Below are 21169 nucleotides of genomic sequence, written 5' to 3'. Positions count from 1 at the left end.
AACACAGCTCAAATCCTGCACCCCAGCCATTTTCAGAGAGTTGCTGATATGCAGAGGAGCAGTGTGTGCCACCATGTATGTCCCTGGCACAGCCATTCCTTCATGGAAACTGGGTGAATGAAAGGTGGCTTGGTCAGCTATGGATTTCTCCATGCCATCGCGTGCTGCTGTGTGCACGTGCATTGTGCAACAGCATCTGGTGGGGTGGGTGGAGTGAGGGTGCATTTCCTCAGAGGTGGTTCCTTCTTACTCTTGGGCTGGCTGTCCCCTAGAGGAAATAATTGAGAGCATCTCCCTGCTGTGTGGCTGGAGGTCTCTACCCTTTTCTGACCAGCTACTTGGTGTTTTCTCTGTGACACCGTCTCTGTTTCTCCAGGATGAATGAATGGTCTTAGATTCTAGTTATGATAACTGTAAACAATTTGATATTTTGGCTATTTTTGCTTATTTTTACATTTATACCTATATATTTCATACTATCTTTTACTATACTTTTAGTTCTTAGACCTGCAGATCTTTGCATTGATATTGTATTTTCTTGTGATTTCTCTTTAGCTTTTTTTCCTACTTGTTATCTCATCTGCTGGATAGCTTAGTATGATTAAATATCAAATAATAAATGTGTGTGTATGAATATTTATATTTTCCTCTATGTGTGCATGTCTGTGTGGATTCATAATATGTGATGCCATTTTACAATAGTGTATTGATTAATGATATATACCTGTTATTTTAATTCAACCATTCCCTTGGTATTCCACTTACAGAAGATGACGTCATCATGTTAGGTCCAGCATAAACACTTGAAGAAAGATTAGTCACATTCAGTGGACCTTTGTTGTAGTTTCCATACATTTTTCTACTTATACCAGTTTCTGGATTTTATTTGACCCTCTTTTCCATTTTTTCTATCCATAGCATAACTCTAAGAAGATTTTTCAGAAAGTTACTAGAATGTTAGAATAAGTTTGAATTATTGAGAGACAAACTGAAATAGCTTGTGTATTTGAATGTGGACATAATATCTTGCACTTGTTGCATTTCCCCTGTCCAATTACGTTACAGTCTTCAACTATTTTATTCTCACTAAAACCATATTAACAGTAAGTCACATGAAATAGTTCCACATGAGGATCACGGGGTTTCCTTACAGTCACAAAAGGCAGTGTCAGAACCAGGACTCAGGAGCCGCTCATTCCCAGTACAGCCCCCCGCACCATGCATTGGCCGCACCAGCACATTCCTGAATTACTGACTGCCGAGCTTTTAAGCAGTTGAGTTGTGACACTTCCATAGCAGGAAGAAGAAGGACCAGAGTGTGAAAGTTGCCCAGAGTTAAACCAGTGTAACTGTTTCTGCCTACAGTGTTGATGACAGAACTGCCTACCTGGCCCTGGGAGCAGTGAGGAACATCTCACTTAACATTTCCATCTCTAACGTTGGGGATGATGCCTACGACACCAATGTTTTCTTCAATTTTTCTGGGGAGCTCTTCTTCATCAAAATGTGGCAAAAGGTAAGAAAGACCAATCTTGCTGTGGCTTAACTTTAAGCCAATTTAATTGCAAGATGTAGGGACGGGGGGTGGCCTGGGCCACACTGCTGAGACATTTGGAAGTTATTTCTGGTTATGCTGGGCTCGAATTTCTTCCAGGCTCTTTAACGAGTTTTTCTTTTGTGGGTTTGATCTGTGTAAATTACACCCTTTGTGTTTCTGTAGAAGACGACACAGCACTGTTATTTGGGGTGCACTAATGAAAAAGAAAGACCATTTGGTTGAGGTATTAAGGTATTAAGAGGTAGAGGGAGACTGGTTTGGAAACTGGTAGGGTACCAAATGGCACTGAAAATACAAAGGGTGCCTATAGTTTGAGTGCACTCAGCAGTCCTGGTCATCTCCTGACTGGGGCTCCTGGGTTTTCTCCTCATTGAAACCAAGATACAAGGCTGTTCTTTGCTTGCGTCGTGGTGCAAGTTTGGGTTGTGGCCAGGGCACATCACTAGATCCAAGAGCTCAAAAGTGCTTTTAATTTCACCCGCATGGAGTCAGGTGAATATTCTGAGTTTTAGTTTCTTTACATTTAAATTGAAATATTCAGGTATTTTCATTCGTATGAGTTAATTTAGAGGTAAAGTTGTTGAAATACAAACACTGAATCGAGCTTTTTGCAAACTGATGGCCATAAAAGCTGTCTGAGTGTGAGTAATGTGACAATAATTGTGCAAAATGGGAGCTGTACAATCATACCAACATTCTGTCTGTTTGTTCCTGCTTTTCACAGTTGTCTCTCTGCTGGAGCTGGAGCTTTGCTTTGCTTTGTAAGCCATAAGAGCAGTATTACAAACAGTAGTACAACTGTTGCAAAGTATGGGATTAACTGGGTGCATTGAACCAATGACATTTTGCCATTATTTGAAATGTTTTATGATAGATTTCAGTTATTGTAAACCTCATTACATAATAAAACAAAATATGATAATTTCTTATACATGTTAATTCTCTTAGTGTTCAGTTTTGACTATTATGTTTAATACAGTTGCAAGCCTCAGAAAGTTGTTTTTGTATTATAAGCTTCATTTTCAGACATTGTGTGCTGCAAATGTGCAGTTTACCAAGAGGAAAAAAGCAGGGGATAAAGTAGAAATGCCTTACGCCAATATGCAACTTCTCCTTAATGGAAGTTTTATGTGAAGACTTTCAGGGTCTGGCCCAGCTCCCATTGAAGTCAGTGGGAGGGTTTCCATTCCTTTGCACTGGAAAAGAAACAGAGCTTGATGCATGTTCTTTTAAAAGGTTGTTGTGCGGTTTTTTGTTTTTTGGGGTTTTTTTCTCTGCTTACATGTTGAATATTTTACACACACGGATTAACTGGAACACCAGTTGCCTTCGTTGTTCTTCTTGGCCAACACTGTGAGGGAACAAGCTGAAGATGATGTGCTGTTTCCCTTGGTATTTTACCTTGAGCCTGGGTCTATAGCAGGCTTGAAACATCTGTGCTGAATGCTGCCTAGAAGGAGCAGTTTCTGGAAGCAGATGACATTGTTGTAGGGTTATCTCACTACTCAGTGTGTCTTCTGCTAATAGAAGCTAGCATTTCTTTAAAAAAAAAAAAATACAGCACACATCAAGGAAGCATGTAGGCTTCCTTCTTCCTTAGGTCTTGCAAACAGGATCAGGGTATAGTCTGCTATTATTCTTGCTGTTCCACTGTTCTTCTGATTGATTTGATAGGGTTTTGGTTTTTTCTGATAATTATTTTAGTAACAGTTTTGAAAAACCGAGTCACAGGATTGTGTTGGGCTATTTTACTCTCTCTCAGTCAGTTTTTGCTTTAGGACAAACTAATATATACTATTGGCCTCACCATTTGTCCAATTGGGAAACTGGATTACAGCCTCATAGCCTCAATTACGATGTAACATTTTCCCCAAGCTCTTTGAACAATGATTTTATTGTAAAATGTCACAGCCTCCATGTTTCATAACCTACCCCCATCCCTTGACATCTATGCATAATATGTACTGTGCATGTACTTTAAATAGATTCTGTTCCTGGTTGAACATTGCCCAGGCAAAAATCCAGAATGTAAAGCCAGAATAAAAATGACGGCTCCTAAGACTTCCCTTAGTGGAGCAATTTTGGAATCAAAAGAGCTTCTTGTTGTGGGAAACTTTCAGCAGCAGCTGCCTTTTAACGAATAACGCTGAAGTGGAAGAGAACAGTCTCTTCCATGTGGTTGCTTGATCCTTTTTCTGCAAGGTGACTGAGAACAATGATCATGTGGTGGGCTTTTGTAACCTGTCTCTGAAGTCCTTTCAAGATGCTGTGTCCCCCCTGTGTGTTTTCCCTGTGTCCCCACTGGGGACATTTCCAGTGGATTCAGTGCAGTTTTATTTCTTTCTATGGATTGGTTACAATGAGACCTGACAGCGCAAAAGTTTAATGCTGTTTTTTTTCAACAGAGTTATTGAGACAAAATTCCATGTCTTGTGTTTGAAAAGAAACAGGGTAGCCTAGCTCAGGGATGATAACGGTAGCGTTCCCTGAAGGGTCTGAGTAGAGCTAGCCCCACTTTCCTTTCTGGAGACTGAGATTTCATGAGATGTGGTGGATAGAGACCTACCTAGAGAACAATCAACCATTGGAATAATCTCCCCAGGGAAGCGGTGGATTCCCCAACACTGGAGAGTTTTAAGATTTGGCTGGACAGGGTGCTGGGCCATCTTGTCTAGACCATGCTTTTGTCAAGAAAGTTTGGACCAAATCATCCTTGAGGTCCCTTCCAAGCTGGTATTCTCTGATACTTTGCAAGGCTTTGCTGCACCTTTGTGAGGTGAAAAAGCATTCGCCGACTGATATTTAGGATACTCCGCCTATTCCACTGTCTGATTTTCCTGTTGTGCTGCAGCCAGTCCTCCCCGTCTCCATGGACAAAGCCCAGTGTTTTCTTTCCGTAGCTCCTGACAGACAGTCCTTCTCTTTAGAGGCACAGCACGTGGCACGAGCTGACTTCTGCCTGTGCTCCCTGTAGTGCTTTTAACTCTCTCACCACTACTGCACTTTGAAGGGGCTGGCTTCACCAAAGTGTCACTGTCCTCCTGCACTCAAAGCATCCCTTCACCTTTTTTAAATGCAGAGGGACTTTTCTGGGGAAATGGGCATGTAACTGTAAAATACCAAATTTGTTAACTGGTGAAATTCCTGAAGACTTAGGGTACAGCTGTGGGTTTCGTCTCCACTAGCTTAGTGTGCATATTCTTTTCCTTTACGTTTACATTTAGTGCCTTACAGTAATGCCAGTTATTGTACCTCTTACTGGGCATGACAATGCTTTTGTTATGAACCTTATTTTTCAACTCCTACATTTGGTGGGGTTAAACTGTTTGAGATGAGATTTTAAAAGCTAATTACAACTCACATTGCTTATTTAAAAAAAAAGTTCGGCTAAAATGACAAAGTCCTTTCAGGGCTGGGCTCAGGCTGGGTGTGTTTTTGAGAGATTGGTGGAGATTGGACATTGATACAACTCCTGTGCAAAGCTTCAAGCTCTCCCTCTGTGAGTGCAGGTTGTTTTACAGGTGCATGGAAGTACTGCACTGCAGTAAATTTCAAAATGTGTCCACTAATAAAAATGTTCCTTTTGAAATATGGAAAGATTTAATCATGTTCTCTTTAAAAAAGAAAAGAGAAGGAGAAAGACACCTCACCTGCCTGCTTAGATTTTGTTTTTCTTTACTATGTTGACAAAGAAATGTTGGCCCCCTCTTCTGTGTAAAGTAGCTTTTTAATATTTTTTTTTTTGTTTTAATCTTAAAGTTTATTGTCCCATAATCTTAACCCAGCTTCAGGAAAGCATCCTATTTCAGAGTCTCAAAAATCCACTTAACAGAGGTGATACCACTTTTCCTATAGAAGAATGCAGAGTGCTGCTGTGTGCTGAGTCTGGAAAAAGAATAAAAAGCTATTGCTACTAATTTCTACACCATTTTACATCTATTGGAATTGCCTCCTGGCTTGTGATGTTTTGCTGAAAATGCTTGTCAGCAATAGGCACTTTGCTAACCGTTTGTTAGCTGCTGTTCAGCGAAGAGGGGTGTTTTCAGTACAGTTGCAGAAAAAGCACTGTAAGCTTGCTGGCAGTAGCAGTTAACGTTGTGTAGGGCAGAGCTATATCTGTATTAAATCAGTTCAGCTATGGCATGAGATTTTATAGCAATAGTATAAAAATAGCATATGTAACATAATAATAGCAAAACCAACAGCAATAACCCAATATGTGCAGCATTAATCTCTCACTGCTCTGCAAGGGCTGGCAGGAATCTATCGGCTAACCCCCTTTCAGCGCTGGTTATGGAGAGAGTAGGTCAGGAAATCCCATTGCTGACTGTCATTTCCAGCCATGGATTGTTCCTAAATTTCAGACAGGCTCCCAGCATCCAAGGCCAGCTGTGTGTAACATTCCTGCTGCTTCTCACAGCAGTTTTCGCAAGCAACAGCTGAGTGAAGTTATCAGGGCCGGGCCAGGGCAGGGTGAACAGCGAGGTTATGGTTTCCTCAGGCGCAGTAATTTCCATGATTCCTTTGTGAGCGTGTACCTGAAACTTTGGTGTTGAGTATGAATATTGCCGATAACCAGAGTCGTGCTGCTTATGGGCTCTGGGGTTTTTCTTCTGATGAGTAATGCGGTACCGTCTCTTTCTGGGTTAGCAGGGAGGTCATGCAATTTGGATATGAGCTCTTTCTTCCTTGCTCCCAGAGCGCTTGCCCGCGTCTCTTGACTAGGATTGCTCAGAAGAGCTGCAGACGCAGGCAGAGTTTAATTTTTTCCAAATTGGAAATTCTCTTACACTGGTTTCCCATACTGCTCATACTTTCTAAGAGTCTTAAGGCTGGCAGGGGCAGGATACTGATAGGGCGCAAAAGCCAAAGACGTGTGCCCTCCTTTGGATCCAGCTGTGCCACTGGAAGAAAATTTAGGTTCTGGGTATCCATTATGTCTCTTTTTCCAGCAGTTACTGCGCCTTTGGATCCGCTGGCAGACAAGTTAAAGTGATCAGTCTCAATTCACATCCAGCTGGTTAGCAGAAACCTTTTAAATTAGTGGTTTGATTTAATGCAGCTGATTTTGCATGGAGTGAGTTGGACTTGCTCCTGTAAACCACTCTGCCAGAGGGTCAGAGGAGAGTGATGCCAAGTAGCGTGGAAGCTGTGACCCCTTGTGCTGATACAAGTGTGTCTGGAAGATTGCCTAAGCCATATATCGCTTACGTGAGGGGATTTGAACTCTTTTGCCAGGAGAGCTTTTTTAGCCAGGGCTTGGGAATATGAGTAGCATGGCAGTAACCATGCCACATGCTGCCTCTCCGTTTTTGCAAATCTGAATGCTTAACTTTTGCTCCAGAGCACACGAAAACTTTTTGCGTCCATGGAGTAAAATTGCCCAATTTCTCAATTGGGAAGAAAAAATACGTGCAGTTCAAGCTATCTGACTTCATTATTTATGTTAATTTTCTTTTTCTGTGAATGTTCAATGAAAACCTCAACTTTCATGCTTCCCTAGGGATAAGTAAGGAGCAGCATCTTTTTCAAGCCAGGGGCTGTTAGAGCCATCTAATATCCCCCTGCTCTTAGCAGGTAGGAATTCAAGGCTAGACTTTTGATCCAAACTTTCCACTTCAGATTCATGTATCACTCCCGCGTTCAGGGAATGGGCATTGGAGACTGGGTTTAGTTGTGTAATTAGTACTGACTGGAGTCTTGTAAATTTTTCTCCCATACTCTGATTTATCTTGTATATCTGAAAGAAGTCTTTGTTATTTTTCCTGACAAATTAACTTGATGAATAGAATAAAAAAAATCCCTAAAGGTTTTTGGCAAAGTCCTGATTGGAATAAATTATTCAGAAGCCATGATTTTGCAGGACTTTAGATCTTTTTCTGCTCAGTGTTGGAAGAGCCTATGTGAGCTTGATTGTTAAATCCTGTTTTCAGGAGCAGCTTAACACTTCGAAATTTCACTGAAGGTTGATAGTGTGTAAGGTTCCAAAAGCCTAAATTATTCCAGCCTTGCAAAACTGAATGCTGGTAACTCCAACTAGCTTTAAAAATCCAAGTTTTTGCAATCTTAAGCTACTTGCAGGGAAACAATGAGTTGCAGTGGGGGATCACCCCAAGCATTTCCACAGAAAGCAGCAGAAACTTCAGATTCAAGAAGACAGGACTTTTGATGATATGCCTGTTTTTTTCAGGTTAGGTTAGGCAGAGTAAAAATTTATTTTGCAATACAAAAATGTGGTATAAATTTTTGTGAGGATTTGGAAAGGAGGAAGTTGGTTGTTTGCTTTTAAATAGCTTGCAATTAGTCAGCTATTACCAAACATCTCTGTTTTTAAGGACTTGATGGTCTGGAATAACATATGTGACCAGATACATTGAGAAGTTTTATGCTGTTTTAAGGTGGGGCTGTGCTCCAGGTTACGTGATGTGGAAAGTGTTTGTCCTAGAAGTAGCTTGTCATGACTCTTAATATGACTGTTTACGTATATATACATAGTGGGTTTGAGGAATAGCCTGGGATGCTTTGTGTGGCTCAGATTATTAAGGGAGGTTTTGTTTGACTGCCTAGCCCTGCTTTTCTCTTGGGGCTGTGAGGGGAACGGTTTTCTAAAGGAAGAACAGCTGTGTGGATGAATACAGTCATGTGAGATCTACTTTTTGTAGAGGCTAGAAGGCAGCCTGTGCTATAGCAAAGCCCATTTACAGTGAATCCCGACCTACCTGCTAGTGTACCACCCAAAGTGGGGTTTCACCATGGCTGGGCACCAGCAGAGTTCCCGGTTTCCATCCAGGTGAGGGAGGGAAAAAGAGATCTGAAGCACTGAAATTATGAGACTTCCTCGAAGGGGTGGAGAAGGGCTCCCTGGGCTGCAGGTGGTAGCTGCCCACGCCTTTTTGGTCCTTGTGTGGCCCATAGCTCACTGGCTGAGCTGCTTCCCCGTGCACAAAAAGATGAGTAAGGGTGTGTTGTGGTTTAACCCCAGCCGGCAACTAAGCTGCTTGTTCACTCCCCCCTCAGTGGGACGGGGAGAGAATTGGAAGAATAAAAATGAGAAAACTCATGGGTTGAGATAAGGACAGTTTAATAGGTAAAGCAAAAGCCGCACATGCAAGGAAAGCAAAACAAGGAATTCATTCACCACTTCCCATGGGCAGGCAGGTGTTCAGCCATCTCCAGGACAGCAGGGCTCCATCACATGTAACTGTTACTTGGGAAGACAAATGCCATCACTCCAAACATTCCCCCCTTCCTTCTTCTTCCCCCAGCTTTATATGCTAAGCATGATGCCATATGGTATGGAATGGCCCTTTGGTCAGTTGGGGTCAGCTGTCCCGGCTGTGTCCCCTCCCAACTTCTTGTGCACCCCCAGCCTACTCGCTGGTGGGGTGGGGTGAGAAGCAGAGAAGGCCTTGACTCTGTAAGCACTGCTCAGCAGTAACGAAAACATCCCTGTATTATCAACGCTGTTCCAGCACAAATCCAAAACATAGCCCCATGCTAGCTCCTGTGAAGAAAATTAACTCTATCCCAGCCAAAACCAGCACACGGTGTGAAGAGTTTTTAGCTGCAAATCCAAGGAGGGGCCAGCACTGCTTACGAAATCCCAAGCTTTCCTTTCCTTGGCTTCGACACTGGGGCCCTGAGGTTTTCTGACTCTCTTGTGAACTCCATGCTTTCTTCTGGTGTGAAAGGAAAGTCCTGGCTTTTTTTTTTCCTTTCTGTTACCTCTCCCTCTTTCTTGCTCATTCTTTGCTCTTTCCCTTCCTTCAAAAACATGGTGGAAAAGCTCTCAGGAGAGTCTTGATTTCTCCTAGGGAACTAGGTGAGGCAGGCTCTCTCCTCCTGGAGCAGGTGACAGTCAGTGATGTAACTGTGGGTTCAGCTGGCATCAGTCTGTCTTCCTATTAGCAGAAGAAGGCACGTTAACCACCCCCGAAGGAGGCCTTCCAGGTCCCAAATCTGTTTGGGTTTTTTTGTTGTTTTTTTTGTTTTGTTTTTTTTTTTTTTTGAGAGGGAGCTTCCTGTGGCGTTTCATCAAAACCAGAGGCGTTGAGCAAGGCAGGGAGGAAGAACGAGAAGCATTTCGTCTGGCTCTGTTGCAGGCTCCGAGGGTGAGCAGGGGACCCCTTCTGTGGGCTGTCTCAGTAGACCCTCCACCCAGGCTGCAGGGGATGCTGAGCCAGGCGCGTTCCCAGCCAGCAGCGCTTTCGCAGCCTGCCTTTGGGAGGGGGCCAGAAAACCTGTGCTTGACTTTTGGCTGTAACCTTCTGCAGAATAGTAACACAGTGATTTCCACTTAGCAAGGGAAAAAGGAGGAGCACACTAAAAAGCTGCTCTATAAAGTAGAGCGGCACCTCTCAAAGTAAAGCCTTACAAGAGAACTGCTAAACTTTTGTTTTAAAAAAAGAAAAAATATAGATATTAAAAAAACCTGTTTCAATATCCCAGTGCAGTAGGTAATGGATTATACCTTTGCATTTCAGCAGTGTCCCTATGTTATGTAGTATTTATCATGTCATCAGGTCTTTCTGTGGAAAAAGCCCTGATGCGCCTTGTATTTGAGTTTCTGAAAGAGAAAACTCAAACCCCACAACCTGTGTGTGTTTGAAAAAGGCATTTCCTGGGGTTTCACATTTGGTTTTGGTTGTTGGGGATTGTAGGTTGAGCTAAGGTTTATTAATTCCAGGAAAATACCCAGTGCCAAACTTATTATAATTGTTATTACCTTTAATATTATTCTTTACACTTGAAAATTACCACCAGGGAAGAAAGGGGAGGGAGGTAAGGCTTGATTTTATTGATTGTGTTTCCTCATCCAGTTTGGTTTTAATTTTTTTTTTTAATTATTTGTGAGGTTTTCCATTTGCTTTTTCATTGAACTATGTGTGGTTGATGACATTGGAATTTATTTCCTGAACTTGTTATGAATTTAAGCTTTTCATTATAACATTAAGAGCAAATAGCTGTGCTGCAGTTGAATACACAAATATTCAGTATAATTGATGCCTTACACACAGAAGGTTGTCTTACAGTATATGTGGGCATATGTTGTCCATGCTTTCAGAAATACCACTAGGAAATGAATGCTGGTTCATTTAATTGATTTCTGATGCTTTATTTTTTTTTCTGCTTTTAATTTTAAGAGAAGCACATTTTGAAGATATGTTTTTGTTATTATAGAATAATAATGTGCATAACCCATGGGTTATCTGTAATAATTAAAAAACAATTCCCCTGTTAATGTTGTCATGCAACCATGATTTAGTAGTGTGAGATACATGTGTGTGTGAGCACATATATACATACATCTACAGGAGTAAGTGAGATGAAGGAAAGCTTACCCCAGAGCCCTTTCTCCTCTCAATGGCTTCCCTGTTCCTGATTTTTTCATGGGTTATTGGAGAGCATGGGCTCATGCGCATGATAATGCACTGCTGTTATTAAGCTTATCTTACTATCTCTATGTACTGATCATGAGGGAATAATCCAACCCATAAAAAAGATACATGTTCATCCACAATTTTTTTGAAATAAAGGTGTAATCAAATGCAGTGCACTGCTGACAGATTACAACAGCATATGTAGTTTGGTTATACATGTAATGGTACGAAGAATATAGGAACATGCAGTCTATAATTCTAGACATGCTTTTTTTGGACTCTCAAGGCCTAATTTTCTTTTCTGGACAATCGCATTGTGTCTGGACAGGTATTTAATCCTACAGAGTTTCTGCAGTTTTGTAGATAAAAGCTTTTTTTAGGAATAGCACAGTCTAGCTTACTGCTGAATTTAGCTGAACATGTGTCATAGTAATTTTTTCTGTAATAGTTTTTATGGTTGTTTTTTAAATATATCAATATGGAGTCAGGAAACCTGATTTTCCCTTAGTCTTTGTTTTCCTCAGGGTTTTGCTATGTTTTTGTATGTGGAACTTGAAGGACATGACGAGTATGTGGAAGTTACCTTAGGCTTAGTAGTATATTAGTGTACGTACTAGCCAGTGTAGTGTTTTCAAAGGGTGTGTCTTCACATTTGTATGAGCAAAGGTTGTATCCTGGTTGGCAAACTGATAGTTCATTACTAAGTAGGCACCATTTTGTAACGCTTTGGTATATGTGGATTGTGGATTTTGCCCTTTCTGCACCTAAGTCTCCATTTTTCATGAAATCTTTGCTCTTACTTGAAAAATTTTGTGGCGATGCGTGATTTGTAAGACTGGCAGTTGTGCATCAGGTTACCTTTTGCAGGTTTCTTTTTTAGATGGGACTTGTAATCAAGGGATGCAGAGAGGAAACAGACGTATGTCGTGTTCAACCATTTTTAAGCATCTCTTTTACAAGAGTTGGTCTGCGTTGAATTTCCTATCACAGTTGGCTCATGGTCCAGAGGTCATCTATGCATGGGCCTCTAGCTGCTTGGCAGAATCGTTGGACCAGACCAATAAAGGTACAAATTCTAAAATAAGGTGCAAGTACATGGAGGAGATGGGGTTTGGATTAGATTTAGTCTGAGTTTCCAGCTTTGTATTTGGCTGCATTAATATCTCAGGGACTGTTCCTGACGCTGTGGCACTTGCAGCCAGCACTGGGATCCCGATGGAGAGGAGCGTCCAGGCCAGTGCTCCAAATGGAGAGGAGGTTGCTGAGTCCATTTTCCATTTGCCTTGCAGATGGTGGGAGTTCAGCAGGCCAGCTTGCTTCCCAGTTATTTTTGTTCCTGTTTACTCGTTGTCCTGTTGTTGGATATAAAAGGCTGTTGCCCACACTATGCCAGGAAATGACACCGTGTGCTCTACATCTCTTGGAATAAATGAAAAACAGTATTTCAAATGATGGCAGCAGAAGATTTGTTTTTCAAGGTGGCTACGTAAGACAGCAGCTGGGGAAGGTGTCTAGTAAATCAACTGAGTGGACTTAGCAAGGGGGCAATGAATTTTTTCTGCTATCCTACTGTCTATGGTAGGAAGCAAACAAAAGAAGGGTGCATCACACCATGTCTGGTCAGGCTGTGGCAGTCCTCACCACCGGATCAAGTGGGTGCTAAAAAAGTGTGGGGGAGGTAAGCAAGTTCATTGACAAGGAATCCACAGATGGTTAGGGGATACACAGCAACTAACCTGGCTCAGGACATCTTTGGGTTAAAAACGTTTGGAGGCGGGGAGAATATTTTGGGGAAAATAGCTCTGTATGTTTGCCTTGCTCTCGTACCCTGCCCCAGGCACTCAATTTGGCCACTGTGAAGGCAGGTTACTGGGATGCTTATTCATCTTCCCATTGGCCTCTCTATGTGGCTGTGAGCTGAACTGTAAGCAGTCTTTGAAAAGCCAGCAGTTCCTACTGAAAGGGAATAAATGATACAAATAAATACAGGGATGTGCTTTTTGTACCATTAGACGCTGATTTATTTAGATCCTGCTGATACTGAATTTTAGATGTGTTTAGATTTGTGTTGCAAAAAGTGGGCAGCAGGAGTAGCACCAAGATCCCAAGTCCCTTGTGCAGGCTCTTCGACTCGGTTTGCTCCCGTCCAGCACTTCGCTGTTGCTAGGCCTGGACACCCATGCTTGCAGTGCAGCTCCCATGGTCTTTCTCCTGCTCAGTGACAGCTCTGTACCAGAGAGAGGACTGGTCAGACAGATCTGTCAGTCGACCAGCTCTGTCAGACCCTCAGGGGCACTGGGGAAGGGACAGTGGGCCCCCCGTCAGGCTGTGTCTTAGCTTAGCTGTGCAACCCATGACACTGGTCCTGAAAAATAAGAATATTAAACTATCTGTGTGATTAGAATTACTGTTAGAAGTGATGGTTGCCATCCTTTCAGTATTGAGCTGGAAAACTCATGCAAAAGTGAATAATGTGTATAAAAAATCTACTGAAAAGACCCTGCAAACATAAGCATAACCTGCACATGCTTGGCTCCTCAACTATGATATCTACTGAAGGCAATAACCTGTGGGGTACAAAATACCTTCTGTAAAGTGTCTGTTTTCAGGTCATTTGCAGTGTGTGTGTGTGTGTGTTACTGATTTTGGCTCTAGGAAATAGTTTCTTTTGCTTGGCTGCAAGTACACAGTTTCCTTTTTATTTTGTCTTGTGCCTTGCTAATAAATGGGGCAATGTATGTGTGCATGCATGTGTGAGTGTGTGTAAGGAAGAAAGCAGGTGAATTTGTTCAAAAAACGGTACAATATGAATTGACCAAAAATACAGATACTTCTGACAACACTGGGTCGACTCGGGGATCCTGTATGTCCCTAATCCTTCTCCAACTAAGGCAGAGCAGTCTATTTTTTTTTTTTTATCAAAAATAAACTTTCAGTGGAATTGATGGAATAGTCAGAACTTCTGAAAGTTGAATGATTGGTGTTGCCATTTGTGTCAGCTCTTCGATCCAAGAGGAAAAAAAGTCTTTCTTAGCTTTATTATTACCCTCTTTGATTTTTGTCTTTTTTTTTTTAAATGCGGCAGCCATAAATCTATCCATATGTATTTATAGGGCGAGGAGTATAGCAATAGGAGCAATATATATTTTGGAAATATCTGTGAGGTCAGACATCTGTGCAGGTACCTGTGATAGTGTGATATCTTACCAGCTCTGTTATAATCATGATATCCATCCTCCCATTTCTCATCTGAACTGCCTCTGGAAGAGAAAATAAAAATTATTAGGTTATGGTCATGAGTGGAGCCAATGGGCTAATCCCAGTTTGAAACTAGTGTACTTTAGTCTGACTGCCTCAGCTGGAAAATAGTATGAGCAGTAGACCTCAAATGAAGTTTAATGTTAGCTTTTTTCTTTCTTTCTTTTTTCCGTAGTGACTGTACATAGTTTTGAAATGCTGCATGCAAAGAAGAGCAAGAGCAAAGGGGCCTGTTTATTGTTTTAGCCAGAGAGTTCCAAGCAAGGAATTCTTTCTATTTCTGTTCCAAGCAATAATTACATTTTTCCACTATAGAAAGTACTTGTCATGTGAAAGGCACTTGTGCCTTAATAGAAGTTGTGAGCCTGATTCTTTAGTGAGGATTACAAAGGACAGGTGAAAACTGGATCACTTGAATGGCGTTTGATTTCTAAGCCTTTCTAAACAGGCTTAGAAAGATAGTAATTTCTTGGTAATGATAGACATGAATTACATTAAACTATTCAGTAGGTAAGTCAAGCTTGCAAAGCTGTCTTGTATTCCAAGCTTGATGCTTCACTACTTCTCATTTTTAGTAGTTTTTTAATTGTGGAGTGACAGTAACTGCCCCATCCTACGAGCAGGCAGCCCTTTTGTCCTCACTTTTCTTGGCTCTCTAAAGAGGGGAAGTGACACAGCGAACAAGAAAGGCCACTTTCAAGAGACAGCTGATCATAATACAGTCTTAAATGAAGTTGTCTTGTTAGAAGTACCTTGTCATTGCTTAGCATCCTTTAAAGGAATGAAGGATGAAAGAGAAGGTCAGTTTGCAAGAGGGATGCCACAGAAAGGCATCCAAGTGCAAGCAGAGCTCCCTGCCATGACCTGCTCAAGATGAGTTTTGCTTAAATACTGCAAGGGACAGAGGATTTAATCTGAATCCTTCCTGCGAAAAGAACGCTCTTCCTTTTTTGGTAGAAAATGAACAAACTGACTTTGGGGCTGGTACTGATCTTCCTCCAACATTTGACGGATCATTGTTCCGTGGAAGCAGGCAAATCGCATCCCAAAGCTGCCCCCAGCCCAAGACGAGTGTTAAAAGCAAGGAGCAGAATTGGCAGAAAGTGTTTGGGGGAAGCTCTCAAGCCCTCGCATGCTTTTCCAAAGCCTCAGATAGCAAAATGCCCAGAAAATGGCATGACGAGGCTTCCTTGGGAAGTTTCCAGTGCCTGCAATCAAGGTAGCTGCTGGCGTCCTTCTTGCAGCCTTTCAGCTCAGGTTGTTCTTCCCCAATGGGATCTAGGAAGCATTAGAGGCTCATGGGGGTGGGAGGGAAAAGGCAGCTTGAGCTCTCTGGCCCTGGGAAAACATTTGGTTTGGGTTGTGTTCAGGAGTTAGAGAGGCCTTCAGGAGCCTGAGGTTATCCTGACTAGACCGGCAGCCCCCTGCGCTGAGAAAAGAGGTGCAAGTGCCAAGCCTGAGCTAACGCACCTTCCCTGGGACATGGAGGTAGCCGCAGAGGCCAGAGTCCTAGCATGAGTTCCCGGACTGATGGTGTCAGCAATGATGTCACTTCTCAGATGCTAATTGCTGCTGCAGGGGGGAGGGGTGGCCTCAGAAATGCAAACTTGTCATTAAGAGCCGGATTCCAAAAAATACATATTTGCTCTGCTGAGAACTATTTTCCTCTGTGACTGCTTTTGTACCACTGTCTGTGGAAAGGACGTAAAAGCAAGAATAAGGCTCTCATCTCTTTTCCAAACTTTTATGAGACATAGTAGGGAGACATCACAGGGAAATTCTGGTGTCTCCAGCCATTACTCGCCTGGACAACTCCACTGGGGACACTGGTCATCCACCACTGTAAAATAGGCTACCATCCTGTACTTGGGGGACACTATCAGTTTATCCTAAATAACAAGCCCTACACAACTTAGTCATATGGCCCACTGTGCCCAAATTTAAAGGGCATTCCTTATGTTATTAATAGCACCCAGGTCATGCCCAAGGGCGCTCCAGTGGATGAGAGTTGTTGTGTGGGCAGGTGGAATTCTGACCTTTAAGCTGCTCCCGCTCTGCTGGCTGAGTATGTGTAGCTGTACATTAACACATATGGAACAGGGTCATACAGTCAGGCCTGACCAAACAGTGTAGTTGAAATGTGGCCAACCTTGCAATGAACGAGGGACAGCTAACAGTTCTATGGGGACGGTGGATTTTGGTGATGTTCTCTGGATTATTTCCTATATCTTGAAGACATTAAGTTCAGCAGTTCTCAGCAATTGGGGAAAAGAAGGATTTAGCTTGCATGGTACAGTGAAAGCCAATGTAAGTCTAATTGGTCTGTTAAAAATGAGAGTTAGTGTAACAGCAAAGGAGGTGAAACTTCTCAGGGTTGCACCAAATCCCCCTTTCTCCTTATAGCTTCACCACCTGCCCTGCAGGTCCCGTAAAAGATGGAGAAGCAAAAACACGATTGGTTTTGTTGACTGGTTCTGAAACTTGTTTTGGGGCTTAATCACTTATGTGAGGTGAGCGAACAATTTCTGCTGCTTCTTCAGCTTCTGAGATGGTGTGCTTTAAAAATCTGCTGTGCTAGCTTTTTCCCTGTTAAGATAAATGTTTATGAGAGAGAAGGAGAGAGGAAAAAATAAGAATGTTGGGAATATCCAGTAAATAGAAATGTTTTTGTCTTTCTCTGCCTTTTAACTCAAAGATTTGCTCTGTTGGCTGGGATTGGTGACCTCATGATCTATAAATAGATTCCGTCCAGGGAGGAGAGGGAAGAGGCGGGAGGCTCTAATTAATTATATAGAAATAGTTGTTTTCACAAAATAAGCAGCAAATCCAAGATGTTTGAAGCCAGGCTCACTGGGCTTTTGGGGGTGGGGTGTGCCTACAGCATTTACTAGTGAGATCATGGAATAGGACAGGAAATCTCTCCCTAATGCCAAAGAAAACTTTTTTTCCCCCCCTAGTTCTTTTTATGAAACAACTGTTGAGGTTCCCCAACCCTCTTTCGAGCTTATTTTCTGATAATGAATCAAAGCATCAATTTGTTATCAGAATACAGGTCCAGACACCTCGCTCCCCCAGATCTTTCTATGTACATTTGGCTGCGTGCATGTCAGTTTACTCAGGTACGTGGTTTTGCTTGCTCATGTAAGCGGTGGGATGACGAGGGTCTTTGCCAGTGAAACAGCAATTTGTGGAGCTGCAGAATTTATGATGTGCAACATTCATGTTTGCTGATTCAGTTTGTTAGGGCAATATCTGTGTGTTGAAAAGTAAAGCTAAGCTTTCGGTCCCTGTGACACCTTTAAAACAGACCCTTGCAACACACACACAAAATCGTTTCATTCCACTTTATAACTGGACTGGATATCCAATATTCTTCAATCATTGCATTCAAGAGGTTGATTAGATGCTAGTTTCATGACAATGTCTAGCTGACCAAGTCTGTATTGAGTCTGTATCTCCCTCTCTGTAATGTTTTTCCTAGCAGGTCTGCTCTGAAAGCAGAAGTTCCCTGAAATGCACATGAGAGTTTTTCCTGGACGTTTGATTGCTTTTAAAGCCAATGGCCACCTGTGCCAGACCACTGCAGTCCATCTTCAAAGCTACTATCAGTGATAGGATATTTTTTTGTCCCAGGCCACATTGCATGCTCACAGCTCACGAGAGGCCCTGTGGCCTTCCCAGGTGGCTGGGTGCCACCACTGCGTGCCACTGCTGCTGCTGGGAAGCTGGCCTCAGGGAAGCAGTGCATCTCGCGGCCATGTGCAGCTTTCCATGCGTCTTCCTCTGTCTGACCCCCTGTTTGTGCAGTGTTGATGGCAGTAGGTGTTTGAATGCTTTGTGCATTTGTAACTCCTGAAACAGATGAGCAAAAAAAAAGGAAAACCAATCCCCAAAACTGCTGGCTTAGTTTGTGACGTACTGAAATTTCCAAATGTGAGCAAGTTGCTGATGCCTTCAGCATTCGCTGTGAGCCGAAGGAGTTGGGGAAGGTCTGTGCCTGGCAGGGTCCAGCCCAGAAACATAGAGGAAATATTAACTGTCTGTTCAGCAAACAGAGAGTACTGCTGACAAAGAGGCAAAGCAGACATCAGACTGCTAGTTGTACTAGTAAAACAGAGGCCCAAAGGGCTTTCAGGGATGATAATCAGAGCAACTTTTAAGAGGTATCTGAGGTAGAGCAGACCCGTCATTTCAGATGATTTTTTCTTGAGTTGTTGTACAGTGCCAGGAAGAGTTCCCAGGCAGTAATACCATTGATCCTCTTTGTGTTCTTGCAGTTTTAAAATACCCAGCGAAGCCCCATTTTGGAGGAAAGAGTGGTATCTGTGGAATTTTGTGTTAGAAAAACTGAGCTGTTGTATGCACAAGAAGGGGCCTCCAAGATTAAATTACTCTGAGCTGCACTTGCACACAGTCATAGGAAACTCAGCTTGGACCAGTCTTTTTATCTGAAAAATTCCCCAAGCTTTCAGGAGCTCAGGCATCCCTAATTGCTTTGTACATGTGGGTAACTGTGACCCACATTCTTTGGTGACCTCAGTTGCTGTGGAAAGTAAGTACATCGGTATGCTCAGGGGGTGGCTATTAAATGAATTGACAAATCTTCATATCCTTTAAGCCTCAGAGAAGACATTAAGAGGATTGTGAGGCAGGGAGAGATAAGGGTAGGAGCAAAATAAAAATTACACTCTCAGAACCCTAGGGAAACCCACAGTGGGGAAAGTTGTTGGTAGTACAACTGAAGGGCTCAGACCAAGATTATGAAGAGTGATTTGAAGAAGCCACCTCAGACATCATCAAAGAGGTGATCCTTTATTTTAGGTTCCTGACATGCGAGATGTTTGTGCTACCCAGCTTTGCTAGCTAAGTGCGTAGGAAGCAGATTACCAGCTGTGATCAGACATATGTTGAGTGATATCTCCCAAAAGTAAGAAGCTCTTAAAATGCGGGTCAGGTCTATATAATTGTCCTGTTGGGTGGAACAAAACATCCAGATGTTCATCTAAACTCTCATTTGGGAAAGTGTCCCTCTTCACCAGAAGTACAAATTGGAAGTACTGAGGTATAAGTATGTGCTTTAAGTCAGGGTCCATGATGAGAATAAAAAAACTGTACAAATTTAGCAAAACTGTATTTTTCCCAGTGCCTGATGTAAGCCTCTACCTTTGGTGCAGGTCAGAGAACCTACATTTCCAAAATAACTAGTGGGGAGACTTAGTTGTAAAGTCCATATACTGGAGAGCATATAGTAGGTATATCATATCTAACTTTTGAGACTTAGTGTAGCATGCACAGTGCACGTAGCCCTCCTTTGTGGTATTTTCTTAGCGTATTTGTTTTAGGACTTCTCAGGTGAGGATACTGTTCATGGTCCCCTGTAGTGTCTAGTGTAATGGTTCACGGACAGGCGTTATAGAACAAGAAAACCAATAACAACAAGAAAAGCAGGAACAAGAATGTGTGCTCTGGCAACAAGTGCAGGGTTCCTCAGTATTCACTCATGTCATTCTTCTTTTGTACCCTTTGGAAAATGTGCAGCAGCGTAAAAAAACCTAACAAGTTAAATAAATTCTCAACATCTTCAAAACAGGAGTGTTCTGCCAACATATTATCAAGGCTTCCAGGACATTTTCTCCTCTGTTCCAGAGCATATGTGCTAGTAGCCAGGATTTGCAGGGGAGACTTTTTTCCATCTAAACAACAACAAAAAAGCTTTAATTTGCATATAGCTAAGGAAAGAGAAATATAAACTGCTGGTAAATGCATTTTCTAACAAGTTGGGGTTTTTTTCTTCTAAAAAATATAATTATTTTAACAATTCTGCAATGAAGATATTTTCAGTGCCTTTCATTAGTGATTTTAGTCCATTCAAAAATAACAGCTAATCAGAATAGTATTTAAAAGGGTGAGGTCAACTCTGGCACAGATAATCAACAGTATTCAGAGCAGTACTCAACTTACCCTAAGTTCAGAAATTAATATAACTTTCTGTTGACTATCTTGGTATGATTTTATTAAAAAATCAGTTAGAGCCATATCCAGCACATCATTTTGCAAGTTTAGGGTTGTTAGTTTGCATCTCCCTTTTGAGATTTCAGATGTAGTATCTACTAGTAGCTTGTGTGCTTAGAAAAGCAGAGAGCTGGCAGGCCATAAATGAGTGTTAGGGTAGTTGAATTCACACCTTCTCTGTGAGAGCACTGGTGAGTGCAAAATAACACGTGACCTATACTTTTCTATTTATTTGCTTTGCTGATAGTCATAATTTGTAGAAGAGTTGTCAGATAGATAAAAGCCTGGTACTGGAGACTGTTGAAGGGGAGTTAACAGGCTGGGAGAGATTACTTGAGGAGATGCTTGAGGCAAGGAGCTTGCAACCAGTCATGAATGAGGGGTGGGAGCAAGTTGAGGAAGCGTGCTGATGACTCTGGGTTGGGGCTAACATCAGTTCAGAGGAGTTACTCTACTTTTGGGGAAGAAATGAATGACCCTAAGGGTGGGAAAAATAAAAACAGAATATGACTATATGAACTGCCAGATCAGGCTCAGGAAGGTTGGAGGGTTTTGGTTGGACATAAGTGAGGCAGAGAAGGGTCAGGGTGTATCGGCTGATCAATAAGTCATCATATAAGAGCTACGTGAGACTCCCTTGGGAAAGCTTCACCTTAGTCAAGGTGAAGCTGAGGAATTTTCAATATCCCTCTTTGGGCTGTGCCATTTCACATACAGTGGCTGTTTCTGGTCATCTGCATTCAGGAAGAAGGAGCTCAGTTAGGAGCAAGATGTTGTGTTGGTATGTCAACATGAAAACTCTTCCCAGAGGCAGAATCTCTGACATGTGACTGTGTTTTATCTGGAGCTAGGCAACCTTTCTTCCACCAGCAGTTCTCTCTTACTGTTTTCTTAAGGCATTCACTTTTCCTTCTTTTTAAGTCTTAGATTTGGTGGTTAACCAAGTTGAAAAGGACCCTTC

At 42.2% G+C, this 21169-nt stretch overlaps 1 protein-coding gene across 1 annotated transcript in view; it reads left to right on the top strand.

Moving 5' to 3' along the window:
- ITGA9 (integrin subunit alpha 9) overlaps positions 1-21169 on the top strand; it is a 225956-nt gene that overhangs the window by 140718 nt on the left and 64069 nt on the right. The window contains exon 18 of the mRNA XM_075493530.1: positions 1366-1516. Within this exon, the coding sequence (XP_075349645.1) occupies positions 1366-1516 (151 nt within the window). The remainder of the gene's footprint in view (positions 1-1365; positions 1517-21169) is intronic.

Source organism: Mycteria americana, chromosome 2, assembly GCF_035582795.1.
Source record: "Mycteria americana isolate JAX WOST 10 ecotype Jacksonville Zoo and Gardens chromosome 2, USCA_MyAme_1.0, whole genome shotgun sequence".
Taxonomy (NCBI): Eukaryota; Metazoa; Chordata; class Aves; order Ciconiiformes; family Ciconiidae; genus Mycteria; species Mycteria americana.
This window is presented reverse-complemented; position numbering and strand designations above follow the sequence as displayed.